Here is a 27,825-nt window from a genome sequence, read left to right as displayed (position 1 = left end):
TAGACAACACTCTAACCTGCAACAGTCTCTTCCACCCTCATACCCTTCCACCAAACACAGCCATAGAGCAAATAAAGAACTTTAATAGTGCAGTTCTGTAAGGCTTAAAGCCCTCTTCACAGCAAAATCTTGCCTCAGAACTCAATGTACCAAACACATTATAAACATGAACAAGAAAGCAATGCCAGAGATGCCTGAGCTTTTCAGAGATCATCATCAAACTCCTCACCTGTGCAGAAGAGTTGTTCACAAGAAACACTGCTAGGCTTTGGCCCAGTGTTACAGTTAACAAGGGTGTTTGCCCTCCTTGTGCTATCTAAAGAGCAGCTTTGTGCAGTGGTCTTGATGACATCAGATGCTGCCTGTACCAATTGGCTTTGAGGTTCTTTGAACAACACATCCTCCACAACTGAGCAACTGGTGCAGGGCAGGATAGTGCCAGGCAGTTTTGAGGCAAGCTGCTCAGTGCTAGCAACACACTTTTTAAATTCAAAATCTGTATGTTGAGGTAGAGTTCTTCCAACCCGTTCTGGGCATCTACTGGCCACGGCAGCGTCTGCTGCAGTGGTGCTGTGTAGCCCCAACCTCCCACTGCCCTCCTGTGGCGACAAGATCACCCTGGCAGCATTTTCACTGTAGCTGTCAGAACATGAGAGAAATTTTTCCCACTTCGAGGGCTTGGTACAAGCAGTTGGGGTTTGTGTATTCTCCTCAGGCACTAAGGACTCACAGACAGCAGGAACCATGCTGTTTCCAGAAACGGCATCTCCATCACCATGATCAGGCACTGCTGCTAAACGTTTCTTGCGCTGTATGAAGAAAGAGAGCTTGGTTAGAAATCCAGCACACACAGCCAAGCTGCAGAGAAGCACGTGAAGAAAGAGCACGCAGGTCCTTTGAACACACCCAAATTCTCACCAGCCCTCTGAGGCAGAAGCACTGGGTGGGCCTGTGAGCTCTGCGCTGTAAATACTCAGGCCAACCTCACTGGCCCTGCAGGTAGCCTTAATAACTGCACACTACACAGGTGCCACTGCTCAGTGAGGCAAAGCAGCATAGTTTGCAACTATGCTGATAGAGGAATCCAGCTCAACCACTCAGCTTACACAGCTTGGCGTTGTTTTTGCCTGAGAGAAACTCCTGACACAATTTTTTTTCTCTGCCTCCCCAGTTATTCAAACAGAAGAAGAGGAAGAATCATAAAACTTCAAAATTATGATGATGCAAATAAGGTCAGGAGAACACTGTTTTGTTTTACTTGTAAGAAGCATCTTCTACAACTAAAATACCTCAAAGGTTTTAACCTTTTTGGCTTGGTAGGCAAGCTGGAAATCTCCATTTTCTTCTGCATACTCCTGAACATCACTGGGGAGGAAGCTCTTCTGGTGTTTCCTGGCCAAGAAAACCATTCACAAAGAGGACAGATTAGCTCTGCTGTGAATTTTTTTTTCACAAATCACCAGAAACGTTCATAAAATGCATGGCTTTAGCAAAAAAGAAGTTTTACCCCCAAATACCAAATCCCTGCACTGCGACCTGTACCCTGTTCAGCTATCAGAGGTGAGCTACCTCCCACACCTCCAAACCAAATGTCACCAACTGGAGGCAGGAATTAAAAAAGAAAGAAAAAAAAATTCTTTCTGTACCTTTGCTCTTCCACAGTGTTCTTCCTCCGGGAACAGAACTGTTGCCTTTCTGTATCCACCTCCTCCTCACCATCTTCCTCATTTTCACTGTCCTTGTCCAGATATTTACTCCAGCGACTGACTTCCGCCCTTCTCTCCTACAACATCGGAGAATTACTGAAAACAGCAAAACAGAAGGTTCTCATTTTTGGCATTGTTCTGTATGTGCTGAATGCCTCAAATCACAATTCATTTTAGGACATGTTCCTGGATTGTGTCCCAGGTTCAGTATCCTGGTGGAGCAGAGAGTTTCTGTACGCATCTCATCCTCTTTGCTAGAGCCCCTCTGTTAGCTGAAACGCTATTTCAGCTGTCCGAACCCATATCAAGGGATCACTTATCTCACTTTAATTTACTTAGGTCAGCCTGGGTTGGTATTTACCTCAGCTTTGTAGCTCTCTTACCTGCTGGACCGAACTGTCTTCACATTGGGCTGCTGTATTTTTGTTGTCATTTACAGATTCTTCTATGTACCTAAAATAGATGTTTAAGTTAGAGTTTGTAGAACACGCTTCTGTCTGTTGATTAATAATTTTCAAATCACCTAGTCATAGCACAAGGGATTACACAAAAAGCATGGACAGGAACACCAGAGAGGCGGCGTGTCAGAAAAAAAGGACTCTATAGAAAAGCAGATGTCAGATGAAGGATTTACAAGATACATTGCCCAAATACTTGGAAAAAATCTAGCTACAGGGTGGCCCTCATTCTTTCTATGCAAAAAGAGTAGCAGGTTTGATCTAAAGCTGCTGATTATGAAATGATAATTTCTAACTGATCATAACTAGGGCTGTAACAGCATGTCTTTTGGGACAAGGCCTTATACCCACTAATTATATCCCGAGCAACCAAGGAAAAGGGGAAGTTATTTCACAATATTTTTAATTTCACAATGTTTGAGAACACAAATAGCAACCCTTTTTGATAAAGTGAATAAGCAATGAATTTTCTTCCCAAAGCTTAACCTTGAAGCACTGCCTATACACAACTAAGTTATCTAACTAGCTTTGACTGATTTCCGAAAATAACCTTGACTAAAACAGGAAGCTGGAACAGCTCAAGACCAGTTCAAGATTAAGTGATTTGTAAACAGATTCAGGAACGAAGTAAACAGGAAAGTGCTACTCAGATTTTCCAGCCCATCAGGAATTACATCCAAATGTTTGCACTAAATAAGTCTTTTTATCAATAGCAGCAGCAATTTCTCAACAGATTCACAGTGTGAAACCCCTGAATGCCAACAGTTTGGTAGCAACACCTTAGAGTGGAGGATATTTTCTCTCTGAGGATGTATCTCTGCACTGCTTGTCAGCCTGTAAGATGGACACCTCCACAGTCAGCTCATCAAACAGCAAATAAGAAAGACCAATTTAAAAAAAAACCATCAACCAAAACAAACCCCTATTGCATGTATTTTAATGCGTGAAAGCCTGACCAACACACACACACCATTGATCAACTAAACTTATCTGAAAAAAATCCTTGTCAAAAGAAACATGCCAGGACACTAAACCCAGCAAACAGGTTGTATCTATGACATGACAACAAAATTGGCACACGTCACAGCTTCACAACAGGACAGAAAACCCTCCTGTGAGCTCAAATTAGGTAACAGGCACCCAATGTGAAGATGTACATCAGCTGTAGAACATCAAAAGAAAGCAGCAGATAAAGATTAAACACTCTACCGAGATGTCCAACCAATTGCTTCCTCTGCCTCACCCTGCAGCAAGTTTAATTTCTGGACATGGCGCCTACAGTCCAGGCCAGAACCCTGGCCGTAAACCTGCAATAAAAATAATAAAAACAAGGGTTTGGGAGCAGCCAGAAGGAAACAGCATGAAGTGAGGTTCCACCTCGGGTACAACTGAAGTGCGAACTAAAGTTGGCACATACGGCTGAGCCTGCGATGTCCTGGGCAGGGCTAACCGCCACGCTGGGCTTCCCCTGCCACCCCACGGGGCTCCCCCCTGACCCGCCCCGGCGCCTCACCTTCTGCACCGCCTGCCGCTGGCCGCAGACGCTGCAGCTCCACTTCCCGCTCCGCTTGGCCTAGGAGGGGACAGAGAGGGTCAGTCGCGGCCGGTAGCCCGCCCCCCGGCCCCGGCCCCGGCCCCGGCCCCACCTGCTGCACCTGGAAGCGGCGGCAGCAGCAGCACCGCAGCGCCCAGAAGCGCGGCGCCATCCCGCCGCCCGCGCGCCCTCGCCATAGCAACGCGCGCCTTCCGGCCCCGTGACACCCCGCTGAGAGCGAAGCGCTCCTCCCCCCTCTCCGACGGCGACCGCGACCGGCAGGTACCGATCGGCACAGGGGTGGGAAGGCGGGAAAAAAAGGGGGGGGGGAGGTAAGAAGGGGAGGGAAGGGGGAGGAAAGAAAAAAAAAACCCAAAGAAAAAAAATACGAAGAAAAGAAAAAACCTAAGGAAAAAAAAAAAAAAACCAGAAGAAAAAAGGAAAAAAGTCACCCTCAGTCTCACCAAGTCTGCTCTTTTAGATAACTGCCACGGACGAAGAACGAGCAATCTTCCATAAGCTCAGAGAAATAAAAGACAGTCACAGTTCTGGTTCATTTATTGAGTACATGACAGATTAAGACAGACAGACAGTGTAAAATCACATGTATTGTTTGTACTTTTTAAAAAATTACAATAAATTACTGAATAATTAGTAAAAGCAGTTTTACTAATGGCTGCTCTCCAAGTGACACAGGACAGAGGAGGCAGAGAAATAAGAAATATGTACCACCTGTGAATACATAGAGAATGTCACAAGGAGGAATTAACACTGAGTAGCACACCAGGTAGTGTTAAATGGGAACATCCAACCATCCCCGTCCTTCCCATCCTTAGGTTCCAAACGCCAGCCAAAAGCTGTACCAAACCTTGCCTTCAGTGCAGGGTCTGCTCTCGCCGAGCAGCAGCACCTCCTGCTCCGTCCCTGCAAGGCAGGTGCCTGCACACTGAGATGAATTTATCTGTAGGAACAGCATTAATTCTCCTTCCTTGGAGTGCATGCCCTACTACCAGAAGACTAAGTCTTAGTTTCTTCTGGTCTTCATTGATTTAAAAGAGCAGTCACTCAGTCTCCCAGTTATTTTGTCTCTAACTGGAAAGAAATCTGGTCTATTGAGGTTTCCCAGAATGGGCTGATGGCAGAGGGCCACACTGCTTTGAATTCTTCCTCTTTAAGTAAAAATGCCCTTTGACATATAGTAGTTTCTAAGAACACAACCATTGCCAGACTCTCTGTACAGGAGATATTCAGAAAGGACACACCGAGCAGCTGCAGGCAGCACAAAACTCCTGCCCATCTTCCTGCCCCAAGCATTTGTGAGGGCCGACCGATCACAGTATTCCTAGGGATCCTCCTAAACACTAGACCCATCACAAGCTAGTTAAAACAGAGAATCAGCAAGAAACAATGAATGTTTTCTGTACCAACAGGGAAAGTCCAGCAGACCAGTGTGCTGTTGCTCTGTAACACTGAGGCTGATTCACCGACTTCTAATTTAGGAACTTATTCCCTCATTATAACCACCATGAGCCCACTGATTGACTTAATATTACTTCTGCACTGAAGTCAAGGAGCTTGTGGCTTCCCAGACCACCTGAAAACAACGGCTTTCAAAGAATTAGAAAAGCAAATACTAGAAAACCAGGTTTGTCTGAAAACTCCTGAATGCTGAAGGAGGGGAAAAAACGGTGGTCATACGCTATGACAATGCCAAATCACATCTGAAAGAAACCTGCAGATCTGAGAAATGTCCATGTTTAGACCTCAGGGTGCTGGGAGCAGTGGGGCACATTTGCATTATAGCTGCTGAGTCACAGAACAGCACTGAAGAACTTACAAGACTATTTATAGGTCAGGGTCCTATAGCACTTGACTACACTGCGTTAGCTCTCAGATTGGCAGCCAGAGGTGAACGTGGTTTCAAGCCAGGCTGCGTCTGCTGTGCAAGTTACCCATGAGCCTAGAGCAAACAAGGGCAGGCAAGGAGCAGTTACTGTCTGAAATAAAACTTCATTAAAATAAAAGATAGCAAAAGGCAGACATGCATAATTTATGGTGGTAATCCTATATGTCAGGGGCTATTAGGTTCTAACGGCTCTTGAGAATGTAAATCTAATTCTGTCAGCCAGAGTAGCCAAAGCAGCACCTACACAACACAGTCACTGTCAGAAGCCCCTTATCGATTGGAATCTATTGCAATTGTGTAGTTACTGGTCTCTGATTAAACAAAAAAATAGCCCAAACACAAAATACCAAACCATCCTGCCATCTGCCACATTATCTCCCTGTTTCATCCAAAGACAATTCCTGCTTTCTTGAGTTCACCCTGACACGGAGGAAAGTTCATAGTCACTGGATGAACTGAACTGCCTCTCTACCTTCTTCTGATCTTTGATCTTTTGCAGAATGTTGACCTTTTTCTCAAAGTAGTTTACAAGGGCCGTTTCCGTCAGCATGGAAGCCAAGATCTGCTCAAAGGAGATAGACCAGTCAGTGTCGATGGTACTACCATACCTGGCAGCTGAACTACTGCCTTCACAACCAACCAGGACCGTGTCATCCGCAATGTCTTCACACTGCAGGGAGCCTGTGCTGACCATGGAGTAGGAAGACATGGACATATCATCTTTGGTTTCATCATCTGATAGCAGCTGTAAAGGAGAGCCTTGTCCTTCCCCTGACCCATCTCCTAGAGTTTGGTTCTCCTGCTGTGTTTTTTCAGGCTGAGCATCTCCACAGGTTTTGTCCTCATGGTCAGCTTGGGGTTGCTGCTCCACTGCTGAATTCTGACTCTGTTCAGACGTTGGCGACTCCTCTTCGCTCACTGGATCTTGGGTATTGTTTGCTTTGCAGTCCTCAGACTTCCTCACAGGCCTGTTGGAAAATTTCTTCCCAACCTCCCCAATTCGCAGGAGGAGACTGGCTACAGTGGCAATTGCATGGTACAGCTCTTGCTCCACAGGGTCCTCACTGAACATGTTGTAAAGGGTCTTGCATAACTCTATAAATTGTTCCTTTAAAAGACAAAGACCAAAAAAAAAAATCATACTTCAGGCTGAAAAAAGCTGACAGTGGCAGACCATAGAATTATAGAGTATCTCAGGTTGGAAGGGACCCATAAGGATCATCGAGACCAACTCCCTGCTCCTCGCAGGACTACTTGAAGCAAAACCACATGACTAAAAGCATTGTCCAGACACTCCTTGAGATGAAGCAACAGGCACCATCTTGACTGACTCCCTGCTTATCTGCCTCCCCAGCAAGTAAGTGGCAGCTTACCATACTGATTCAGAACAGTCCAATGCAGGCAAACTCTTCTCTCTCTGCAGTAGCAGCTAAATTGAGACACAGCTAGCAATTTTAGAGTGGTGAGGTTTTTTTGCTGACATATGAACAGAGTACTCAGATACGCACATCTGAGAAAACCTAAAGTTTTACTTCTGTCCTGCTACTCTTTTGTGGTCAGCTTTTAAGCATTTCCAAACTGGTTTAAGTAGCACCCATCAAAGAAATTAGAGACAGAAAAGATCACACCAGTTATCAGACTCTCTTTCCTGTAACCACATTCTTTGCTCTCTAGCAAGCAGCTGTAACTGGAGGCAATGCAAAACCAAAAGAGCCAAACAAGTTTATATGACTGATGGCAAAGTTGAAACATATTGCTCTGGAGGGAAAACACAGATCACAGATCTTACAGGAGAAATTGGTCTGGGAGGCAGAGAGAATCAAATACATTTGGTTGGTGGAAACAAAGCAGTTTGTCTATGTCCCCTGAGGAATTCAGCACAAACATGTGGAATGAAAGGCTTCTGAAGCTCACCAGGCCAGAACAGCAGGGCCATCTACAGGCAAGGACTAGGCATGCTGGCAAAATGGCTGTGCTGAATTCCCCAGTAACCTGTTAGTCACCTAACTGGAAACCTTCACATTCACTTCTTACCTGGCTCATTTTGGGGAGATCTTTAATGGTTTCTTTCTTGGCCTCTTTTTCCTTGGCCCACATTCTTAGGTAGTATTTATAGTCCTGTGGACTGGTACCTTTCTCCTCTGCAAGGCAAGACCAAGCCACTACTGTCAGGTGGTTAATAATTTCAGACTTAAAAAGCGAATGCTGTGCCAGCAAAAATCATGCTGGAAGCAGGTTTTATTGACAGTTCAGGAAAGCATCTATCAGGAAGGCTGCATTGTTTTCTGCTGGTTTATCTGATCCAGCTCAGTAGAGCAAAAATTTTAACATTGCTGCATAAGCTTGACTTCTCATAAATGAACTCTATGAGTTGACAACTTGCCAAACATGATTTACAAATGTTATGATCTTGGTATGTAAAAGAGTCAGAGCAGTAAGGCATAAGAGATATTTATTTCCTGTCTCACATCTCACTCTACCTCTGTCCACAAGGGACACTCTGAGAGGTCCCCTTGATAAAGCAAAGGACAATGAACAGTTCATAATATGAGAGAGACAAGACTAGAATGTGGTCTATTTATGATGAAATTACCTTTTTCTGGACCGTTCTCATTTCTCCTTCCTTTATCTTCTTGGGTTTCTAAAAAATTATGGAATTATGAAAGAATGATTAATAGCTGATTTTCAACAACACATGAAGAACATAAGACAACTCATATACAAATTAAAATCATACAAGAATATATTTAATAGAAGTTAAATCTCACACTCCCACATCATGTTTGGAGGAGTGAACAGATCAGGAGGGAAGCAAGAGGTTGATGTGATGAACTGGATGAAAAGCCACACTGAAAAGGTGGGTTGAAGAGCTGAGGTAGAGGGCAGAACTCTTAAAAGAAACGGGTGAAACACAGATATGGAAGACAGCTAAGCAATATGATGGCTTAAAGACAAAGTAGTTCAATTATCCAATGCAAGATAATGAATGGAAAAAGCCCAAACCACTACTGAGCACATATGTGACTAATATCTACATTCACCATTATTCACTGACTGAACTGACACTTTGAGAGTAATCTGCAGAGTCTAACTTCATGAACTTTGCTTCTGGTTCCCTATATCATCACTAGACTATAAGAAATCTTGGCTCAACTCAGACTGTTAAGTCAGTCATCTAACACCAAACAGCACAACTACTTACTCACTCAGATTTTCTTTGAGCATTATTATAATTTGGTAAACATTTAGCACAAATAGCATACTTTGACCTCCTATTTGACAATCCCTAAAATTATATTTTAAGAAATGCAGTATATTAGTCTACTAACAGTTCTACAATTCCATTGCATGCATCCTTACTCTTTTAAATTAGAAGCCTATGGAGGCGGCACAGGTATCATCTACCCAGGCCAGCAAGCCCAGCACCCCCCACCCTCTGCTCTGAGCATATTTTCCCCCACCAGTTTCTAGGGTGAGATAACTCCCCTGAAAGAAGCCAGACAAAACCTAGTTTGACCAAGGTTGAAACACAATAGGTAGAATATACTGAAAGGTATCTAACTACTTATAGCACTTTATTCATAGTGGGAGTGTTATGAGACGGGGCAGCAGCAACAACTTCACAGTATTTAAAATAGCACATTGGTGCTGGCAGAGGATATCAGCATTATAGCCATGCTCAGTGCATGCACATAATCCATGGACTAACCTTGAGACTCACAGTGCAGGCAGAAATCCAGCTCTGAGACAAAAGGAGATACTTGAGCAGCAGAAAAAGGGGTTGAGGGGACAATATCCCAGATAGAACAGAAGAAAAGGCCAGTCATAGACAGACAGAGAGAAGGAAACAAAAACAAGAAGAGAGACAATAAGACTTGCATGAAAAACCTAAATCATGGTGGGAGACAGGCTGGTAAAAGCACACTGCTCCTCCTCAGCAGTCTAATTGTACTTCAGAGGGTGCTGTGTCCTGCATGAAATGGGTGCTGAGCAGTTTAAGCTCCAAACTTCTTTCCCATCATGCAACAAAGACAGCGAACTCAAACACACTGGCAATTTTAAACTGCCACCATGAGACCACGCCTTGCAAAAAATCACTACTCATAGCACATGAATTTGTGCTGCAACTGATGACTAAACTGAGAGGTAAAATAGCAGTGTTGTTATTACCTTCTGTTGTAACATCCTCCGTGAAATAACTTGTGGCCTCCAAAGCAGACTCTGTCTCCTCTGGATTCAGCGCTGTATTTACAGAGAAGGAAACATTAAGATCTCTAAGCTAATTGAACAGCAGTGTTACCCACTTCATTAGCAAAATTCATGAGGCATCCCTTTTCAATTACATGTCAGAACAGACCATGCTCAATAGTAGCAATATAGGAAAGCAATCACTCACCGGGAGGCAGATGCAGTTTGTAAAGTACTTTGAGTTTTTCAGTGAGGTCACCATGGTACATTCCACCTGCAAAGAAAAAAAAAAAAAAAAAAAGGGTGAAGAGAAATAGCACTTAGGATAAAGAATCACCCTCTGCTCACAGGCTCAAAACAGAATGAGTTCACATGCAATGAGAAAATGCTAACTGCACAAAGCCCTGTGCAGAAGCAGTAGTAAAGAAATCTACAGCAAAGCTGCATCTTGCTGGTTTGCCACCTATCCCTTCCCAAAACAGGAGACTCCCTTGCAGCAAAAAGGCATCTTTTGTTCTGTCTGAGGCTTCTGGTAAGGCTGTCATCCTCCCCTTATGACAGTGCAAACATCACTATCTCCTTTTAGCTCTCTGCTTGGAAAAGGACAGAAACAATTTTTGCAATATTCCATCATCTCCAAAAACACCACTTACTCATCCCTGTCACAAACTCCTTGAAGTTAATGAGAGAATCCCTGTTCTCATCCAGAAGACGGAACAAACGTGCTGCTAGCACAGGCGTATGCGCGCCACAGGACCAGGGGGTCAAACTGATGAACAGGTCTTTGAACTGCTCCATGTCTATGCGATACTGCTCCAGGTAGGGTAAACTCTGATCTCGGCGGGCAGCTGCAGCACGATTATTTCCCCAGTAGCAGCTCATCAGATACTTTGCCTTTGGAGGGAAAGGATTAATAGGTCAGATTATACTATGCTACAACAATTCACAGGAACGGAGACTTTGTTATAGCTCAAGAATAGCACTGAGTGAGCAGAAAAGAGACATTTCAGGACACACTACCTCCCCCATTATTTCTAGCATTACTTCACTACAAAATAATATGAAATGGAGGAAGACACAGGGATTTCACGAAAAGCACAAAGAACAATTTTAAATGAAAAATACAAAAAACATGACTTCAGGTTTGAATGAAATGACACTCAGGCTTTACTGCAAAGGAACATTCAGGTTTTAGAACTAAGCCTCTCTGAGTCTACAGCACAGTGCAACTAAGTTGGCAGTGACTTTGGTAAATGCAGTTGGGTAAAAACACTTAAGTAATTTTGTCACAATTACAGAGCAAATCAATGGCAAACTTGAAAATAAAAATGGAGGTACAGTCAATCCTAGCTCCCTGTTCTAAGTGCTATGTGACACTCCTTTCCATTGATTCCATGACCTCTTTCTGAATAAGTGTAATTCAAATACTACGAATGTGTTTTGGCCATCTTTGGAAAAAAAAAAACAAAACAAACAAAAAAACGGATAGCAATAGGGCCAGTCTGACTGGCACCATGAATAACCATGTGTAACAGAATGCACCATCTGTTTCTGATAGGTTGGTCTAAGAATCAAAGCAAAGTCATTATTTCCTTTCACTTTATTTTGGTATTTGTTCTGTGTCAGAACACATTCTTCCTCAGTCTTGCTTCTTACCTTGAACACTACATACAGCTCCTCTAGTTCTTCAATAGAGAAACCAATGTCACTAGACACAGCTCGGACCTATGGTTAGGGAGAAAAGAGAGTGAACAATTTATTTCAAAGCTAGAAAAATTAAATATGACTCACTAAAAAATCTGTGTAACACAGAAGAGAACAAGTGCAAGGAGATATGACACAGGACAGGAGAGAAAACATAACCACTCCAATACCTCCTGTTGCTATGGATTACAGGTCAGGAAGACAGCTTCCAGTCAAGCAGAAACTGCCGACATTTTGAGCAGCTAATAAAAATTAGTGTGCTTATTTCCTGTTTGTGCAGACCTGACTCTGCAGTCTGTGTTGCCCCTCCCTCTTGTTTTTATCTTCAGATGTTTGACTTAGACGCACTGAAAAACATCAGTGAAAGAAACATGTGTATGAGGTTCTCCACCTAGGACATGGGAGATAATTGCAGTAGATGTGGATACTCCCCTTTGGCCATGAGCCCTTCTGTAAAATTCCCTAGCATGCTATCATACTCTCTAAATGGCAGGAAAATAATTATCTGCTAGCTGGCTTCTCTCAAAGATTCTAGGCAAGTAGTAAAACAGATAGCACCAGGCAGTGGAGAGACTACTACAAGACCTACCACTGATTTTTATCTCCCTCTGTGCCAAATATCTCATTCGATCACGCCTTAGCACTTCAATCCATTTTATTAGATTAACTGGGACCATGTGAAAAAGAAAACTGAAAATCCATTACTCTAACCAGTAAATCCATTTTTTCACATTAACTGCAATTCTTTAAGTCACTTAAAACTGGGTCTGCCACAGGGCAAACTTTCTAGATGCTTACAGCAAAACACATTCCATTAATATGCCATTTGGTAGCTCATTCGATCTGGGATGCACATACCACACTCTTCTTGGCTGTATCCTCCAGAGACTGGATCACTTTCAGTCTTTGTTTAAAACGCATTTGTTCAATGTCATCTGCCTTCAAATTGCTAAATTTCTACAAGAAAGGAAGCAGACCAGGTCAACATCATCTCCTAAAGAAAGAACAACCCCTGTCCAGTTAAATGTTCTTTACCAAGCATACTATCTATCCCCTCAGAGATGATCTAAAATCCCTAGAAGCCTTTTACCAGCAGCAAAAGATGAGAAAAAACTTGAGCTCTATTCCCTATTCACCCCTGTCCTGCAAGAGAAGTCATTCGGAATTCCTAAGAAATCCAGCATCAGAGGTTTCTAAAGAACAGCTGAAAAAGCATCTGTCAGGACTGACAGAAATACAGATCCTGTACTGTGGCAGAGATAAGAGGATAGACAGGTTGTTATTCCTTCCAGCCCTGTTTTTAATATGAGGTTCAGCTAGAAACACCAAAGTTAACAAAGCTTTTCTACTGAATAGGTCACCCAAGTGAGATGAATTTACTGACAATCTTCTATAAAAGGAACTGAGAACAGACAGAGGTGGCAGATTTAAAGAACCAAAACAGAATACACAGCAAATTGACAGCTGCCTGACTGTATGCAGCTGGATGGGGACAGGATGAAGAACAGGAGATAAAACGGGAAATTAATCCACATTTACCACAGCATAGCACAGAAGACTGTCAAGCAGCAGTTCTCTTGCCTGTGTTCTTTTCATCATTCAGATACAAATCTCTTATGAGTTTGTTCTCGGTACAAATAATGAGGTACATCTCCACCAGCGCAGAGGTATTTCAACAGCATTGGCACCATTCTCAGGGTCACCCTTCTATTACTATAATGTGGATGCCAGAACAGGATTCCTGTGCACATGAACTGGGATGCTTCCATGTTTCTGCAGTATACCTCACAATTTTTACCCCAAATTTCCCTCCCCAACTCCCTAGCACTGACAATCCTCACATACAAGTAAGAATGGAGGCTTTTTTGGCAAAGCAGGAAGAAATCTTTGGCCTGTGATTTTTACTTTTTTGCAGTCTTAATTTTAGTCTCCACTGGTGGTGGGGAGACTCTTTGTAATCCACAACAGCCAATGGTGTTAGGCTCTTCCCATATCAAAAGAGGAGGTTTAATGTCTTGGGCCTGCACTCCTCGAGCACTTCAAGCTATAAACACTGTTTGAATTCAGGCTGCGCAAAGTAGAAAACTGGATGTTAGTAGAGAAAAATCTCTTGAGCAAAAACTAAGCCAGAACCTTACCTCATAGGATGTTTTGATGAGTTCAAAGATGTCAATTTCAAGTGGCGGGTCATCTCCACTTGTCAATAAGGCATGCAAGTGGGGAATAGGGGGAGACACGCTCTGTCTGTTAACTACATTGTCCAAGTATCTGTGGGGAAAAACAGAACACACGCAAGACTCCAGGATTAGTGTCCAGGAAAAAAAGTAATATTCTAAACGTATCATTCCCAAATTGTATCATTTATCTAAACACATGGGAAAATTTAATTGTTCCCAGCTAACCTGCAATGCCACCCTCAATGTATCTGAAGTAAACTTGATTTTCACCCTATTTTTGGGGCATCTCCTCTTTTTAAAGTGGGCTTCAAGTAGTAACCTGAAGAGCTTGCTTCACATAGAGATTCACATTTCAAACCGAAAACCTTACATTTATTAGACTTTATTAGAGATATCTGCTTGATCAAGTTTTATGTTTCTAGAATGCGATTCCTGACAGGATCTGTTCTTAAATCAGAATTCTATCAATTTTGGATAAACAACCCTTTGGAGTTCAAATTCAAACTGAGAAACAGGAATGCATTATGCTGCAAAGCAAACAATTCCAGAAACATAGGATCCCTTCATACTTGAGCCAAAAATTCATTTCAGCTGTTGTACCATGACTTTTCAGTTATAAATAAAGAACAATGAACTGTACCTGCCCAGAATAGTCATGGCTTCACCTTCATCACAGCACTGTAACAACTTCTCCACGTTGGCATCAAGTATGGCCAATGACACCTGCAAGATGAACTTGATTCCCTCATAGAAAAAACAGTCGACAATGACCACGGCACTCTCAAAGGGCATGACACTGAGAAAGAGAGTGAGAAACCAGGAAAGGGATATGGTGGAAATCACTCCCAGGTCCTGCATCTTTTCTGACAGCTGTGGAAGATACTCTCGTGTAAGTTCTTCAAAGATGCCTTGGTCCACCAATGCGCCTGGGAAAAAAAAAACCCAAAACAAGAAAAACGGTAGAACTCAAATTAGTGTTATCATGGTACTATACCCTGGTGGAATCATATAGGCAAGCTAATAAATTATTAAACAAAATAGTGTAAGTTTACTTTAATTTCATATAAGCCTCTTAACATCAGAACTAAAATTAACACATTTATCTAGATTTGTTCCCTGTTCTCAGTAAAAACAACACACTTAGATAGAGGTTACTCCTACATTGCAGAGCATGCAGAAACAGAATCTCTCATTGATCTATGCATTTCCCCTGAAAGGAGGGGTGAAGGATTACTGGTATTATGGTATTTATATAAAACTATTCTCTTTTATACGGACCAACTTTAAAAGCTCATGAAGTGGTGCTTTCACTAACCTTTCCTGCGAGCCTATTCCAAAGATTTAATACATCATTCAGATGGGTAAAAAATAACCCAATAATTTTCTTCTAGATATGCCTCCTTACTGCTAATGGTCCCTCCTGCTACCAACTTTTAGTGACTTCATCTTCCTTGTTACTACAAGGTAGTAGTACTACCTTGGTAGCCTGCAGTGTCTCTTCCTACGTCTCCATCACACACCTGCAACTTTAAAGGGAACAGGGTTGTGCTTCATGATCTTTAAAATGCATCACATTTAATTCATTCTGAACAACAAAATGTTCCTGAGAGACGCTGGTGCAACTCTAGCTGGAAATCCGGGCTCCAGCATGAATTTGACAAAAGACTCACCAACTACTCTTGTGTTGTAGTAATCTGGCAACATCCGCTCACATAAAGCCACTAGGAGCCAGAAAGCCTCTTCTTCATTGCAGTATAGCAACAGTACTGATGTAACGATGTTCATGGCCTGCGAGCCAGCAGAGTTAAGTATGCAGATACAGGAGAGAAACATGAAGATGTTCACGAAAGCTCTGTCATTACAGACCAGCTAAAGTTAAAAAGCATGAATACAGCAAAACTGTCACTGAAAGTCACATCTATTTCCAGCTTTTACTAGTATCTGAGTCAATAAATGACCACGAGCCAATTTACCTTCCTTTTTCAGTTCCTGTTTGTGAGGCAGCAAATAATATAACTACTTTTTGTCAAGCACTTCCGTTAATCAAGGTGACCAAGTGTAATTTTCAAAGATTTTATAAAAAGCTTTGTAACAATTTGGTTGTAACAGAACAACATAATGAGAACCTCGAATACCAGAGCAATACACAACATGAATCTGCATTTCCACTGAGCTTTCACAAATCAGCAACTGGCTTTGTTTTCAATACACTGCCCATGTGCATCATCACTTATTATTCTTTTTAATCACTTATATTCTTTTTAATGAAACCAGATGTTTTTGCTGAACGAGGGAAAGCTCTAGCAGGAAAACTAGTAGACGACTCTGTCATTACATCTATACTCTGTCACTACACCTATCAGAAACATGCAATGTCTATTTAAATGCTGTATCCAAAGGACAGTTAAGAGATCTTGCAACATTAGCACTTCTTTCATACTGGGACAGCATGAAGGAAAAGCTTGAAACTGAACTGCAGAAAAAGTCCAAGTCGATTCTGGTCACTGTGTAGGACTAACAAGTCTAAGGCTTCTTTCTTACCTGACAGTACCCAATTGTTGGATTTCTGAATGCATAAGCTGTTAAGACTCTCCGGAGGGCAGCAATTCCCAACTCATTCTGGAAGGCAGGATGTTCTGGCATAGAACGGTGCAGATCTCTCTCTATTTCCTCTGTAGCAAGATTGTACTTTCCCATTGACTTTTCCACAAGATCTGCATAGTAACCAGGATGAGTCACCATCTCATTCCAAGCCCCTGTAAAAACAAACAAATACTGTTTCACCTTGAACTTTGGAATACAGATTTTATGCCTGCAGTTTCAGAGAAGAGGCAGCCAGGAAGCACTACATGAACTCATCAACTACAAATAGATATGATAGTAATAAACTCATTCTTAAATCATCATGCTAGAGTCTAGGTCCCAACACTGAAACACAGACAAAGAAGGCCAAAGAGCTACTACACTCATAAAGAAAGTCACCTCAGGAATGGGATCACTGCATATTCAGCAAAAACACCATGAAGTATCATTCAGTTGATGTTAACTTGTGATTAATTTCTTCTGAAATGAGCTAAGATTTATACTTTTTCCTTTGAGATGTGCAAAAAGCTTATTCCTGCTAGCTGTCAAAGTATCCAGCACAACCTCCTACCTGAGAAAAGGAGCCACAGCTCTCCACGAAGATTCTCTGGGATTCCTTTTTGCACCAGCTCCCTAGTCTTGGCAGTGCGATACATACACATCCCTCGCCCGTATTCAAAGAAATGAATGTTCCAAGACTCTTCCTTCATCTTCTCCTTTGCCTTCACACAGGAACAAATACGGCCATTTTAAGAGACTGATGCATTTTTATGTTTGTAGGACAGGTGATTTCTGGGTATACTCAGGCCTACACTTCACATGAGAATGCATTGTGACATTTAAAGCCTTTCTTCTTCCTGCTGAATGAAAGGGTGTATGCTAATCTACACTCTTCTGAATCAGTTCTGACCTTGCTTAAAGTCAAGTCTTTACAACACTAACAAGGGCTCTGCAATGGCATTACACCTTGCAAATCTCTACATAAATGCAAGCAGAACCATAGTCTAAGACTATTAAATAGCAAGCAGAGATACCAGTTCTCTGCTTTCTTGATCTGAAGAAAAGTAGTTCTTCACAGACATGAATTTACATCCCAGAAGCACAGTAACACTAATTTCTCAGCCTCTAGTCAAGTATCTCAGGTAGCTCTGTACTGATAAAGTAAGCTGACGGTCAGGTTACATCTAGGCAGCGCTATCGTTGTGGCAGACGCAGCGGTGATAGGGCAGGACTGACCAGGGGTAAAATGCATTTTCAGAGTCTTAGAGCAGGACAGGAAATCTTCAACCTACTACAAACTATTTAGAGTTAAGTGTTTTAAGTTAAATTATTATTTACCCCTTTGGGCCCCAAGAGCTCCTCGGAATTTCTTCTGAAGAGTTTGAGTAGTCCCTGCGAGGCTGTTGGCACTTCCCCCGCACAGAAGTTGACAGGTCGGCTGCTGAGAGCAGAGTTGGGGCTAACTGCAAGTGGGCAGCTGGAAGGCAATTCTGGAACCTCCTGAACAACAGAACATAAAGCATCTGAGCTCAGGCGGCCTCCCTCCTTTGCTTTTTGGATTACAAAGAGACATCATTTGCTGGTAAGGAGCACTGTTAACACACTGTGAGGAGCATTAGTCTGAAAGTTGACAAATGCTCTTTCCCAGCTATTCCCTTAGTACCTCGCAAGCAGGATCAGTCAAATTCCACTTCCATTCCCTGTCACTGCTGCATGGTTTCTTGGATGGCGTTCTCTGCAAAAAGTCAGAGATCCTCTGTACCAAGAAATCTCGGTCTTTCAGATTGGCAAAGAAGAAGGTCATTTTACTTCTAGTGCTGATGGACAGAGGGCTGGGCAAGACACTGGAACTATCTGCTTTCTCGACTATTGTCACCTAGAAGACAAAGACAAGGGCCATTTGGATCTAGCAGATTCTCCATTATCTATAAAGCTCTGCACAAAAGCTAGAAGCACACAGAAGACAAGAAAGGCCTGTAGTCTTAATATACAGCTAAGAAATCCCCACCTCTCTGAGAGGAATGATGAGATGACAGGCCTCCTCTGCCTTGCTGGCAAAACAGATATAATTGTTGGAAACAAACATCTGGCCAGGAATATGCATCTTGTTGAATGGTGTCCACAGGGTACAGTCTGTATGTCCATCCAGGCATTCGTCCTTGGGTAATCGGAAAGTGGCACGGTAGCATTCATTTTTGGCTCGAGCATCCAGGTCTCTGGGGAAAGGTAACGAGTAGTCCTGAGAGGTTTTTTCTCACATGAAAAACCCACTCAACCACTAATGTTAGGCATTCATTCCAATCACAGTCTTCAGACTGTGCTGTGTATTCTTAGTATTCATTTCTCTAACTGAGATGCCACCCCTTATCTGACTCCTCTTTCAGCCTTCAGATGTGCTTCACTGACAAGGTATGTCCTGCAATACAAGATACAATATGCAAGTGCATCTGCAAAACTTAAATGTTACATGAGATTCTGAAACTGCACAGACAGTCCCCAGCAGGAGGATTTATTACAATACAAATGTATATTACTTTTTATATATCTTAAACTTCAGACAGAAGAGCTGATAATATTCTTCTTTCATACTTTTTTTTTTTAAACAGATTTTCAACAGTTTCTAGTTAAAACTTCCTTCTGTCAGTGCCTAGTCATGCATGAGAAAGACATGAGGGTGTGTGTGAATTCAGTACCAATTTGGGATGGAAAAAAAAAAGAAAGAACAGGCAGAGGGCTAATGACTGAAATAAGTGATGCAGCCCCAAGAGTGAGAAAACCACAGTGGCAACTGGGAGCTACACAGTTATGCAGATTAATTAGCACAATCCTGTTATCTGTCTTGTTTTCTCACTGCTGGAAACATATACCTTTTTAATGCAGAGATGTTCTTAAGAGGCTTCCTGGGCTTTGGGAGGGACTTGTCCTGTAGGAAGCTCTCATTATCCAATAGCTGCCGCATAGCAATGTTAGCCAGCTGCTCCATCAGCTTGAATGTCTCGTTGATGTTGAGAAACATGGAAAAATAAAGTTCACTGTCCCTTGTGCTTACTTTAATGCACTCGGGGAACAGCAGTGTAGCATTTTTTTCTAGCTGGGTTACATCCACCCACTGGATCACCAGTGTCACTGGGAAAAAAAAATAAAAAACCTGCTATCACAATTTGAGGCAAAACAACAAACAAACAGAAATTAAACTCAAGCAGCAAGTAAGCTCTCACTGTAGCAGCATTTTCCCCCTCTTACACATGGACAATTGTTTTCTTCATACTTTTACTGTGTTCTCCAAAAATACTTGGAAATAATCTTTGGGATTAACTAGACTAGAAATAATGTACTTCCAAAAGGACTCGCTCTCATCCAGTACATGCTTTCAACTAAATTACTCAAGTTTTTATTCTTTCTTTACAGCAAATTAGCTTTGGACTCAGGAGTTCAAGCTTTGTAAATACTGGGTCCTGACAGTGGTTCCAAATAAAACTCACCAAGGTAAAAATATTGCTTGGTTCTCTAATCCAGTTGAAGCAAAACATCAGGTGTACTTGTACAACTTGAGAAATGTTTTGAAAAGTGACTCAGGCATTCAGTCTAGACATCACTGAAGTGCCTACGAGTGCAAGGACTGATCTACGCATTGAGCTAGAGCTCAAAAGATTCCTAAAAGGAAAAAAACTCTCAGCTTAAAAAAAAGTTCACATTGAAGATCAATGGCATCAAAAAGATGATGGGAAATGGCAGAAAAACAACTAGCAGGCTTACAACTTACCCTCTTTGCCCAGCAGGAAGGAGTAGAAACAGAGGTGATTGACAGTGAGGTACAGCCAACCCTGCCTGGGTACCCGTCCCTTCCAATAGCTGCAGGAGTAGTAATTGACCAACTTCTCCACCTCGGGCATCCCAAACTGCTTCCGCATCTTCAGTTCAGCCTCTTTGAATTTACCTGGATCCTCTTCACTCTGGGGCTGCTCATTCTTGTTCTCTTCAGCAATAATTCCCTGAAAGGACATGGGAGGAGAAAGAGAAGAAATGGAAGGGAACATGCCTGCTGACAGACGTAATATACAGCAAAAGGTCACAGCAGCAATCCGGAAGACAGAAAGAAGAAACACGACACAGCAGTTCTCATTTCTCCTGTCACATTAGAGAAATAGCAAAGGCATGTAGAAAAAGCAGTCAGATAGTCGGGGAGTCTACAATCTGGGGTCTACTCCTGAAGGCGTGCAGCAAGCATTAATGTTTAACATTTGAGTTTCTCACAGCTGGCCTGGTTAACACTTTGAACACCCTGCAGGAGAACTGACATCTATTTCATTTGCAAACATGCTGCTTCAACAGGAAGATCATCATCTGCCAGGAAGGGCAGAACTCAGCAGTCTGTCAGATCTTGACTGGCCAGAGGGAAAACAAATGACCACAATCTCTCTCACACACAGACACACACAGAGAAAATACAAAGAATCTGACTGGAGTACTGGAAAAGACTCAAACTGCTGCTGTTCAATAAAAATACCCTGTATTTATAAGTGTCTACTCTGGAGAATTTGTGGGCTGCCAACCTTCAGTGTGTTAACTGCACAACAAGCAGAGACGCCTGTCTGACTAGGAAGTCAGTGGACGTTGGGGTGCAGCTCCTTTACAATCTAGATGCCTTTTAGACCATTGTGGCAGGGCAAGTACATTGCTTGCAAACTAGAATTTTCTCTCCTGTATTTGTTGCTACATGAACCCTCGTTAAACATTGTCTCTGCATTAAAGGTATAATCAGCAAGGATTTTAGAGAGGTATTATATTTTAATTAGTAGGAGCATCCTAAGCAGGCTGTTCCTTGAGATCTACTGCTCATAAGCTTTTCCCTCCCAAATATATTTGTCCAGTGTTATGACTGTAACATGATGCTGATAATACCGCATGCATTCCGTGGCAATTCCAAATGTATGTATGTCTGAAAAGGGAGCAGAGAGAAGTTTTGCAATGGAGCTCTTGCTCCCTCCCTCCCAAGGGTAAAAAGTCCTTAAAACCACCTCCCCATTCTTTCTCAGGATCTGGAAGTCCTTCAGGGAAACACGTCGCTTACATGTATCTTGCCCTTGACAAAGGTGGTGATATCTTCTTCATTATCAAAGATGGATAGAGTCTGCAGTAAGTTATTCTCCAGCCATTCCCAATGCTTTGTGATCTCTTTACGAGATGATCCTAATTGAAAGGGTGAAAGATGATGGGAATAGCAAAGAAAAAAGAAATTAGAACAAGGTCTTTTCTCCTCCAAGTTCACAGCAGGAAACTAATAATTACCGAACAGTAACCAGGACAAACCAAACACATCAGCTGTATACATGTCAAGGACATTTTATGTACACCAACACTATGTTTCTAATCAAATGTCTCCACTACCACCAAGGATAATCAGCACACTACCAACAGATCATCCTATTTGCCAGTGCATACCAAACACAGCTTTTTTTTTCCCCAGACAAATAGGATTCTTATGTTCCAGACAAGCAGTATTCTTTTCCTGGTATTCTAGAACAAAAATAATGAACTTTCAGAAGAACCTTGAAATTTCAGAACAACTGAGGTTTTTACACCTACAAAGAGGTTCCGTTTCCCATGGGCAATGGTCAGCAGAGAGCATACAATACCAAACAAAAAGCAACCAAAATATTCACGCTGGAAAGTTCTTTGCTTTCTTAAAGATGTCTCAGAAAAACTTAGATGTTAGCTGCCTTTAACCATACAGTCCACAAGAGTTCACAAAGGATAAGCTTCACCGCGTAACCAATTTAAAGAAGTTTTCTCTAGAAAGGTGCCTTAGTTAATTGCCATTAATTATTTCAAAGATTTGTGTTTACTACAAGATTTCCTTCTGTCAACGGCTATCGCCATATTCTCTTGTAGACAGAAAAAAAAGCAGAAGAAATAAAAACAGCAATTCGTTTTTTTAACAAGATAAACATCGTTAAAAGCAGACAAAAAGAAATCTGTTCAAATGAACGACATTTTTAAGTTTCTCTTTGCCATATTCCAGTAAATTCATCTTCTGAAGTTTCATACAAAAGCAGTAGGATATCTAAAAATGCTAACGGCATGAGTCCCACTACTCGATTTCTCTGTGAGTACTTTGGATCCCTCCGCGCGGTTAATGATGGAAAAAGAAAGCAGCAGACAGCACAAGCAGTTCCCTAAACCACTGCTCTACCTGACCTTCTTTTTTAAGAGGCAGCTTCGGCAATGAAATAGTCTTCATGTATTTGTAGTTGGATACTTAACCACAAAACCCAACGCCAGCTAATCTGTGGTTTCATACACAAAAATAACTCCAGGACCTGAAACCAAAAACTAGACGCAAGTAACTGTCTTGTCTCAGAGGACTGCAGGGCTACGAATTTGAGTATGCGTGTACAGCCCAATGCATTAGACAACAAATACTTTTAGTTTTGCCTCTGTGTCGAAGTTTACTTGACATCTATCCTAGCCATCTGACAATGTTTTAAAGCATAACTGATTTTGAGTAATACAAAGTGGCTGATTTTAAGGGCACAGAATTATCAATTATAGGATGCTCTGTGGAAAAAACGCACAGGACCAGCAACAATGGCAGAGGAATAAAGTCTGTGTTCTGTTTTGCTCCATGAGCTGCATCTCTCACCAAATGACAGCAGACCAATTGCTAAAATAAGCCAGGCCTCACTAATTGATGTCTTTCTAAGAACATTAGAATGACATACATGAAAGGGTAAAATTCTGCAATTCCTACAGAGAGAGTTGTAAGAACAAAGTGCTGAAAGGCTGAAGCTGCGCCTGTGACCAGAATGCTGTCCACTGGTACTTACACATGATAAATTGTAAATAAATACATGCATTTTTCAACTAGAGAGCCATATACATTTTATAAATACAAGTGAATACCAATACTCTTACTCTGACAGTAAAATGAGAACCAGATATGATTAAAAAAATACTTTGGATGAAGACAATATATTTAGTCCAGTATAATAACTTATCAAACTCCACTCCGTTGTTATATAGTCCATCTCATTTTACCATGATGCCTTATTTAAAAGTAACTGAGATACAGAGGATACCAACTAAACACTCCTGAAATTGTAAAAAAATAACACACTCATTGAGTGTCAAGATACTATAAAATATCAGATTTACACCGTAAGTGGCCACTAAATATTCTGCTTTTTTCTATGCAGTTTCTGGCGTGCCATTTTGTTTTATGTCTGTCTGCCTCCTCCCTCCTCAAAAGGGAAACTGAGTTTCTGTGAAACACAGTGACTTCTGTCTCCTGCAGAATTTAAGTAGCTCTGTGAGGGAGAATATTGCATTGGTTGCCTGGGGAGAAGATGGGAACAGACAAAGCAAGACATCAACATCTGTGGGCTTTGCAGATGGTTACTTTGTACTCAGATTTTATGGCTCAACCACAAAGTGAGAAGTGAGGATTCTTATTATAAGCAAAGTTTGTCTAACAAATGCATCTGGACATATTTTCTCTTTAGCAACTAGGAGGACCTAAAGCCTTAATCAGGGTTCACCACCAGATATCAGAAGGTTATACCATGATATTCTAATACAGCAATTACACTTCTCAAGTAAGGGACCAAGGATTCTTGATGTTTTTTTAAAAAAATCACTGTAATATATTTTACAGAGATAGTATATCTATATATCTATTACAGGCCAGAAATAGCAGAAAAAAAAATTGGATCAAGACAGTAAAGAGATTCCCCAGACAGTGCTTGGTGCCTTGAATGACCATACATGTTCCCATCTTGTACCATGTTCCTGGTACATGGGTTTTAACACAACACTCGTTGTCCCACGACACTCTTATCATCAGTTTTATTCTCTGAACAATCTCACTGTGACCTTGCAAACAGATAAACCTTGGAAGAAAGAAATTTCATAACATCTGCATAAATGGAAGCTTTTACAGAGCCTTAAGTTCCTAAGCTACAGTTCAAACAACACTGAGAAGTTTTGTCATTTCTGGCATCTTCCACTACCCCACCACAAGCTCTAGAAAGTTTCCTGAGCAGTCACAGAATACTCCTATGTGGGATAACTGATCATCTGAACCAGAGGATAGAGTAACACAAACCCAGCCCCTGACAAGAGCCACATCAATACGTACCGCACGCCACTGCCCAATACACTTGAGAGTCCTGAGTCTGGTGCAGAATACGGTACGGGGCAACCCTGGCACTGGAATCTAAAACCACGTCTAGCGTCCCCACAAGAAGGCCTAGGAGGCAAAGAGAGAGAAAAATTAAAACAATGTAACACCACATTGAAGAATTGGGTTAAGTAAAAATACTGGATCAACACAACAGAAAAATGCCAATGTTCATTATCACGTATGCTGTGATGGAAGACACACATCCAGTCACTGCAAGCAAACTACCTACAGACCAGCTACAGCCAATCCCACTGGTAATGGATAAAGTTTAGATAGCAATTAAAGGTCTACTAAACCTAGTTCTGATCCTCCGCCTTTCTAGGAGAGTTTCTAATAAAAGTGAAATGTATTTTCTTCTGTGGGGTTTCTGTTGCTAACAGTGATTTTAAGCCTACTAAACTAAAACACAGAAGAGTTTTCAACGCTGTATCTTTCAGCATCACCTATGCAAACAATAGGTAAGATAACTCATCCCAAATGGAATGAAATAGTTCTAGAAAACTGGTACTCACAGGTTTCAGTGATGTTTCTAGAAGTATTGTGATTAAACAAAGAAAGAAGTCAGAGAACCAAAATTTGGTAATACAGAAGTTAAAATATTTTTATATGATGTTAAATAAAAAAGCAGGCAATTCCAGAATAAATGCTGGCAGCCACCAGACTTTGTAAAGCAAAGCCATTTATTTCAATTAAGTCTATTTACTAGATAAATCAAATATATAAGATGATATTTTGCTTTGCTATTCTAGATAATATACTATGAGCATCTTTAATGCAAATTAATTTTGCAACATCCTCACGATTAGAAGTTTTCTAACATTAGAACTTGGAGACGGAGCATGGTTGCTCCTCTGGATCGCTATCTGGGAGGCCCAGGCTCAACGCCCTGCTCTCCTCCCTGTGGTTTGGGTAAGTCTGAGCAAAATGTACTCACCCATATCTCATTATCATGAATCATGCTACTTCCTCCCCTCTCTCTCAGCTATCCAAAAGCAAGTAATACGTTAGGAATATACCACTGATCATACTTCAAGAGAAATGCCATCCATAGCAAGCTCATCTGGTAGTCCTTAAAACAAATACGTATGTATCCAGCATAGCAGGATCTCAGTTTTGGCTCCAGGTTTCTTGTGTACAGTTTTAGACAGAATATGGATTTAAAAGTCATTCTGAATACTTCCTACAGCGATCCCGAACATGTCAAATATTGACATACAGACGGGTAACAGGACATGTTGAAGAACGTGAGTATGACAGCAACTTAAATGCCTTTCCATCTTGGCTGAATATCTACATTCTAACTCTAAAACATCAACTTGTAGTTGTACAGCTCCATAAGGAGGACACGTGGCTTTTAACACATAGGAGCTCTGAAGAAGACTCCCTCGCTGAGCTAAACTAGCTCAAGAAGTAACCTGGCTCAAAGCTTCAACTGTTTAAGAAGAGATCAGTTTAGATGTTTCCAGAATAGCACCAGCCATCATTTCTTCTTGTAAAAACCTGGGAACCTCCAGAATACAATTGTATACCTACATGCAAAACTACACAAGTAAGTTATGTTACACAAAACAGTAACTCAAAATTGAACTGAACATTGTGAAAAGATTAAATACGCTACGGATGTTTATCGGCTGTGCCATTTCTCTTGTTAGCCTATTTATTTGGTTAACAGGGCTAATACATGAAACCGGCTGCGCGTAATTCTCAATTGTAAAAAGCACATTTTTGTTACTTGCATAACTGCATAAGCATTTTGCACATAAATGGGTGTTTTAAAGGAAGAGGATTTCTTCTTGTTGTTAACATTGTGCCTCGGTCACAGGTACGTTGTTTTAACAGTTTCTGCCACCAAACGCGGCTGTCAGGCGCGGTTTTTGTTGGGGTGCACCCACCCGACCTCTCCCCCCGCCCAAGCACAGCACAACTTTCACAGAGATATTCTTTAAAAACAACGTCTTACTTTCATCCCCTGGATCTTGAAAAAACACACACACACAAAAGATACAAAGGAAATACTTCAACAATCCATGGCAACACGAGTATGAAGAAGCCATTTTTGACAAGGGAGGAGGATCACCCCGGCGCCCCCGTTACAGTTATTCCCCCTCGCCGGCCGCAGAGCCCCCCGCCCACGGCTCCCACCGTCTGCGGGGGCCAGGCCCGGTGACAGCGGGGGTCGCACGCCCCGGGGCCTGCCCCCGCAACCCCCCGGCCCGGGTCCCCCCGGCCCGGCACCCCGCGGCGGGCAGCTCCCGCCCCGCCCCGCCCCGCCGGGACCCGCGGCGCGACCCTGGGGCGGCCCCTCAGCCCCCCCCCGAGCCGGGCCGGGCCCCGCGGGGGCAGGGCAGCAGGTGCCCCCCGCGCTGCGCCGAGGCGGCCGTGCCGTGCCGAGCCGTGCCGGAGCCTCCGCTCAGCCCCGCCGCGCCTCACCCGTGAGGCCGCCCCCTTTGCCGTGTCCCCGCCGGCGCTGGAGCAAGAAGAAGGGATTGGCCCGCTCCGTCACCCACAGCGCGCCGGCCAGCAGCACCTCTTCGGGCCCCAGCCACATCGTGGCGGGGCGGCTGGGCTGGGCTCGACTAGGCTCGGCTCAGCTAGGCTCGGCCCGGCCGGAGCGCGGCGACAGCACAGCGGGAGCGGCCGGGCCGCGCCGGCGGGTCACGGGGCCGCGCCGGCGGGTCATGGCGCCCCCTAGCGGCCCGGCCCCCTCACGGCAGCGGGGCGGCGCCGTGCTGCCGCTGTGGCGCGGGAGCGAGTGGCCGCGGCTCCGGAGAGGAGAGGTCGTGGGTTCGAGCTCCACTCCCACCTCCCCTATCGTCCTGAGTGGGCGGCCGGGGGTCACCTCCGCGGGTCCCCTCCTCTGCTTCTCGGTGGCTGAGGTGCTGCAGGAGGCATTCGCTGGGCCCTCAGCCTCCACTGAAAAGACCTTTGTCAGGGCGGCTCAAATTTAACTAGAGCAATGGGCTTATACAGTAAAAAATCAGGAAGATGAGACATCTTCCTGTGCAACCCCGTGGGACCCAGTGAAGCTGCCACTAAGATGGACTATTTAAATGCTCCCTGCCATTGTACACACCATCATTTATTGGCAGGGAGCTCCCAGTGCAGCTTTGCAGGGGGCTACAGCTTCCTCTCTGAACTGCGACCCCGGGCCCCCACCCAGGGCAACATGTCCAGCTTCTTCTGCCCAGGCTGGCAGCGCTTTCACCTCCCCTTTGGGGGCAGGAATTAATTTACCGTTTTTGCTGCAAAGCAGGTGTGCTGCCAGGCACCACCAGCATCTCAGCCTCGGCGCCAGCCCGTGCCCTGCTGGGATGGGGTGCCCAGCATCCCCCTACTGGCACCCCCCTTCATTTTAGTCCTCGTTTTGTGGCTCTGGAGCCCACACGG

General features: G+C 43.0%; 2 protein-coding genes across 5 annotated transcripts; both read right to left on the bottom strand.

Annotated features, from left to right (window-relative positions):
- Positions 1-63: 63 nt before the first annotated feature.
- Positions 64-4,009, bottom strand: MRNIP (MRN complex interacting protein). 2 transcript variants are annotated; one of them, XM_075102727.1, is made up of 7 exons: positions 3,811-4,009; positions 3,678-3,737; positions 3,374-3,471; positions 2,090-2,159; positions 1,647-1,783; positions 1,290-1,392; positions 64-809 (listed from the first exon to the last, which is right to left on the bottom strand). In XM_075102727.1, the coding sequence occupies exons 1-7, from the start codon at positions 3,868-3,870 to the stop codon at positions 204-206; spliced, it is 1,134 nt and encodes a 377-aa protein (XP_074958828.1). In that variant the 5' UTR covers positions 3,871-4,009; the 3' UTR covers positions 64-203. The 2 variants fall into 2 exon arrangements, with proteins under 2 accessions (XP_074958828.1, XP_074958827.1); XM_075102726.1 differs by having other exon boundaries at positions 1,305-1,392; positions 3,811-3,943.
- Positions 4,010-4,219: 210 nt separating this feature from the next.
- TBC1D9B (TBC1 domain family member 9B) lies at positions 4,220-27,089 on the bottom strand. 3 transcript variants are annotated; one of them, XM_075102719.1, is made up of 22 exons: positions 26,869-27,089; positions 24,394-24,504; positions 21,328-21,446; positions 20,020-20,248; positions 19,124-19,382; positions 18,265-18,472; positions 17,920-18,132; positions 17,595-17,756; positions 16,828-16,978; positions 16,215-16,429; positions 15,344-15,461; positions 14,314-14,599; positions 13,635-13,764; positions 12,355-12,453; positions 11,449-11,517; positions 10,446-10,686; positions 10,001-10,066; positions 9,775-9,846; positions 9,314-9,364; positions 8,198-8,245; positions 7,639-7,745; positions 4,220-6,712 (listed from the first exon to the last, which is right to left on the bottom strand). In XM_075102719.1, exons 1-22 carry the CDS (start codon positions 26,984-26,986, stop codon positions 6,020-6,022), a joined length of 3,765 nt encoding a protein of 1,254 aa, XP_074958820.1. In that variant the 5' UTR covers positions 26,987-27,089; the 3' UTR covers positions 4,220-6,019. The 3 variants fall into 3 exon arrangements, with proteins under 3 accessions (XP_074958820.1, XP_074958822.1, XP_074958823.1); XM_075102721.1 differs by lacking the exon at positions 26,869-27,089 and adding an exon at positions 26,399-26,507; XM_075102722.1 differs by lacking the exon at positions 9,314-9,364.
- Between the last annotated feature and the right edge of the window lie 736 nt (positions 27,090-27,825).

Source organism: Phalacrocorax aristotelis, chromosome 8 (assembly GCF_949628215.1).
Source record: "Phalacrocorax aristotelis chromosome 8, bGulAri2.1, whole genome shotgun sequence".
NCBI classification, from domain to species: Eukaryota; Metazoa; Chordata; class Aves; order Suliformes; family Phalacrocoracidae; genus Phalacrocorax; species Phalacrocorax aristotelis.
The sequence above is the reverse complement of the archived record's forward strand: the minus strand, read 5'-3'. Positions and strand labels throughout refer to the sequence as shown.

Bases quoted from the DNA above. Each gene is read 5' to 3' on its own strand.
- MRNIP (XM_075102727.1), bottom strand. From the start codon at position 3,870: ATGGCGCCGCGCTTCTGGGCGCTGCGGTGCTGCTGCTGCCGCCGCTTC. The intron at 3,738-3,810 runs GTGGGGCCGGGG...GTCCCCTCCTAG, and splicing joins GCCGCTTCCAGGTGCAGCAG to GCCAAGCGGAGCGGGAAGTG. The intron at 2,160-3,373 runs GTAGAGTGTTTA...CATCTATTTTAG, and splicing joins GCAATTGGTTGGACATCTCG to GTACATAGAAGAATCTGTAA.
- TBC1D9B (XM_075102719.1), bottom strand. From the start codon at position 26,986: ATGTGGCTGGGGCCCGAAGAGGTGCTGCTGGCCGGCGCGCTGTGGGTG. The intron at 21,447-24,393 runs GTACGTATTGAT...CCTTTCAATTAG, and splicing joins GTATTGGGCAGTGGCGTGCG to GATCATCTCGTAAAGAGATC. The intron at 16,979-17,594 runs GTAAATAATAAT...TCCTGTGTGAAG, and splicing joins AGCTCTTGGGGCCCAAAGGG to GCAAAGGAGAAGATGAAGGA.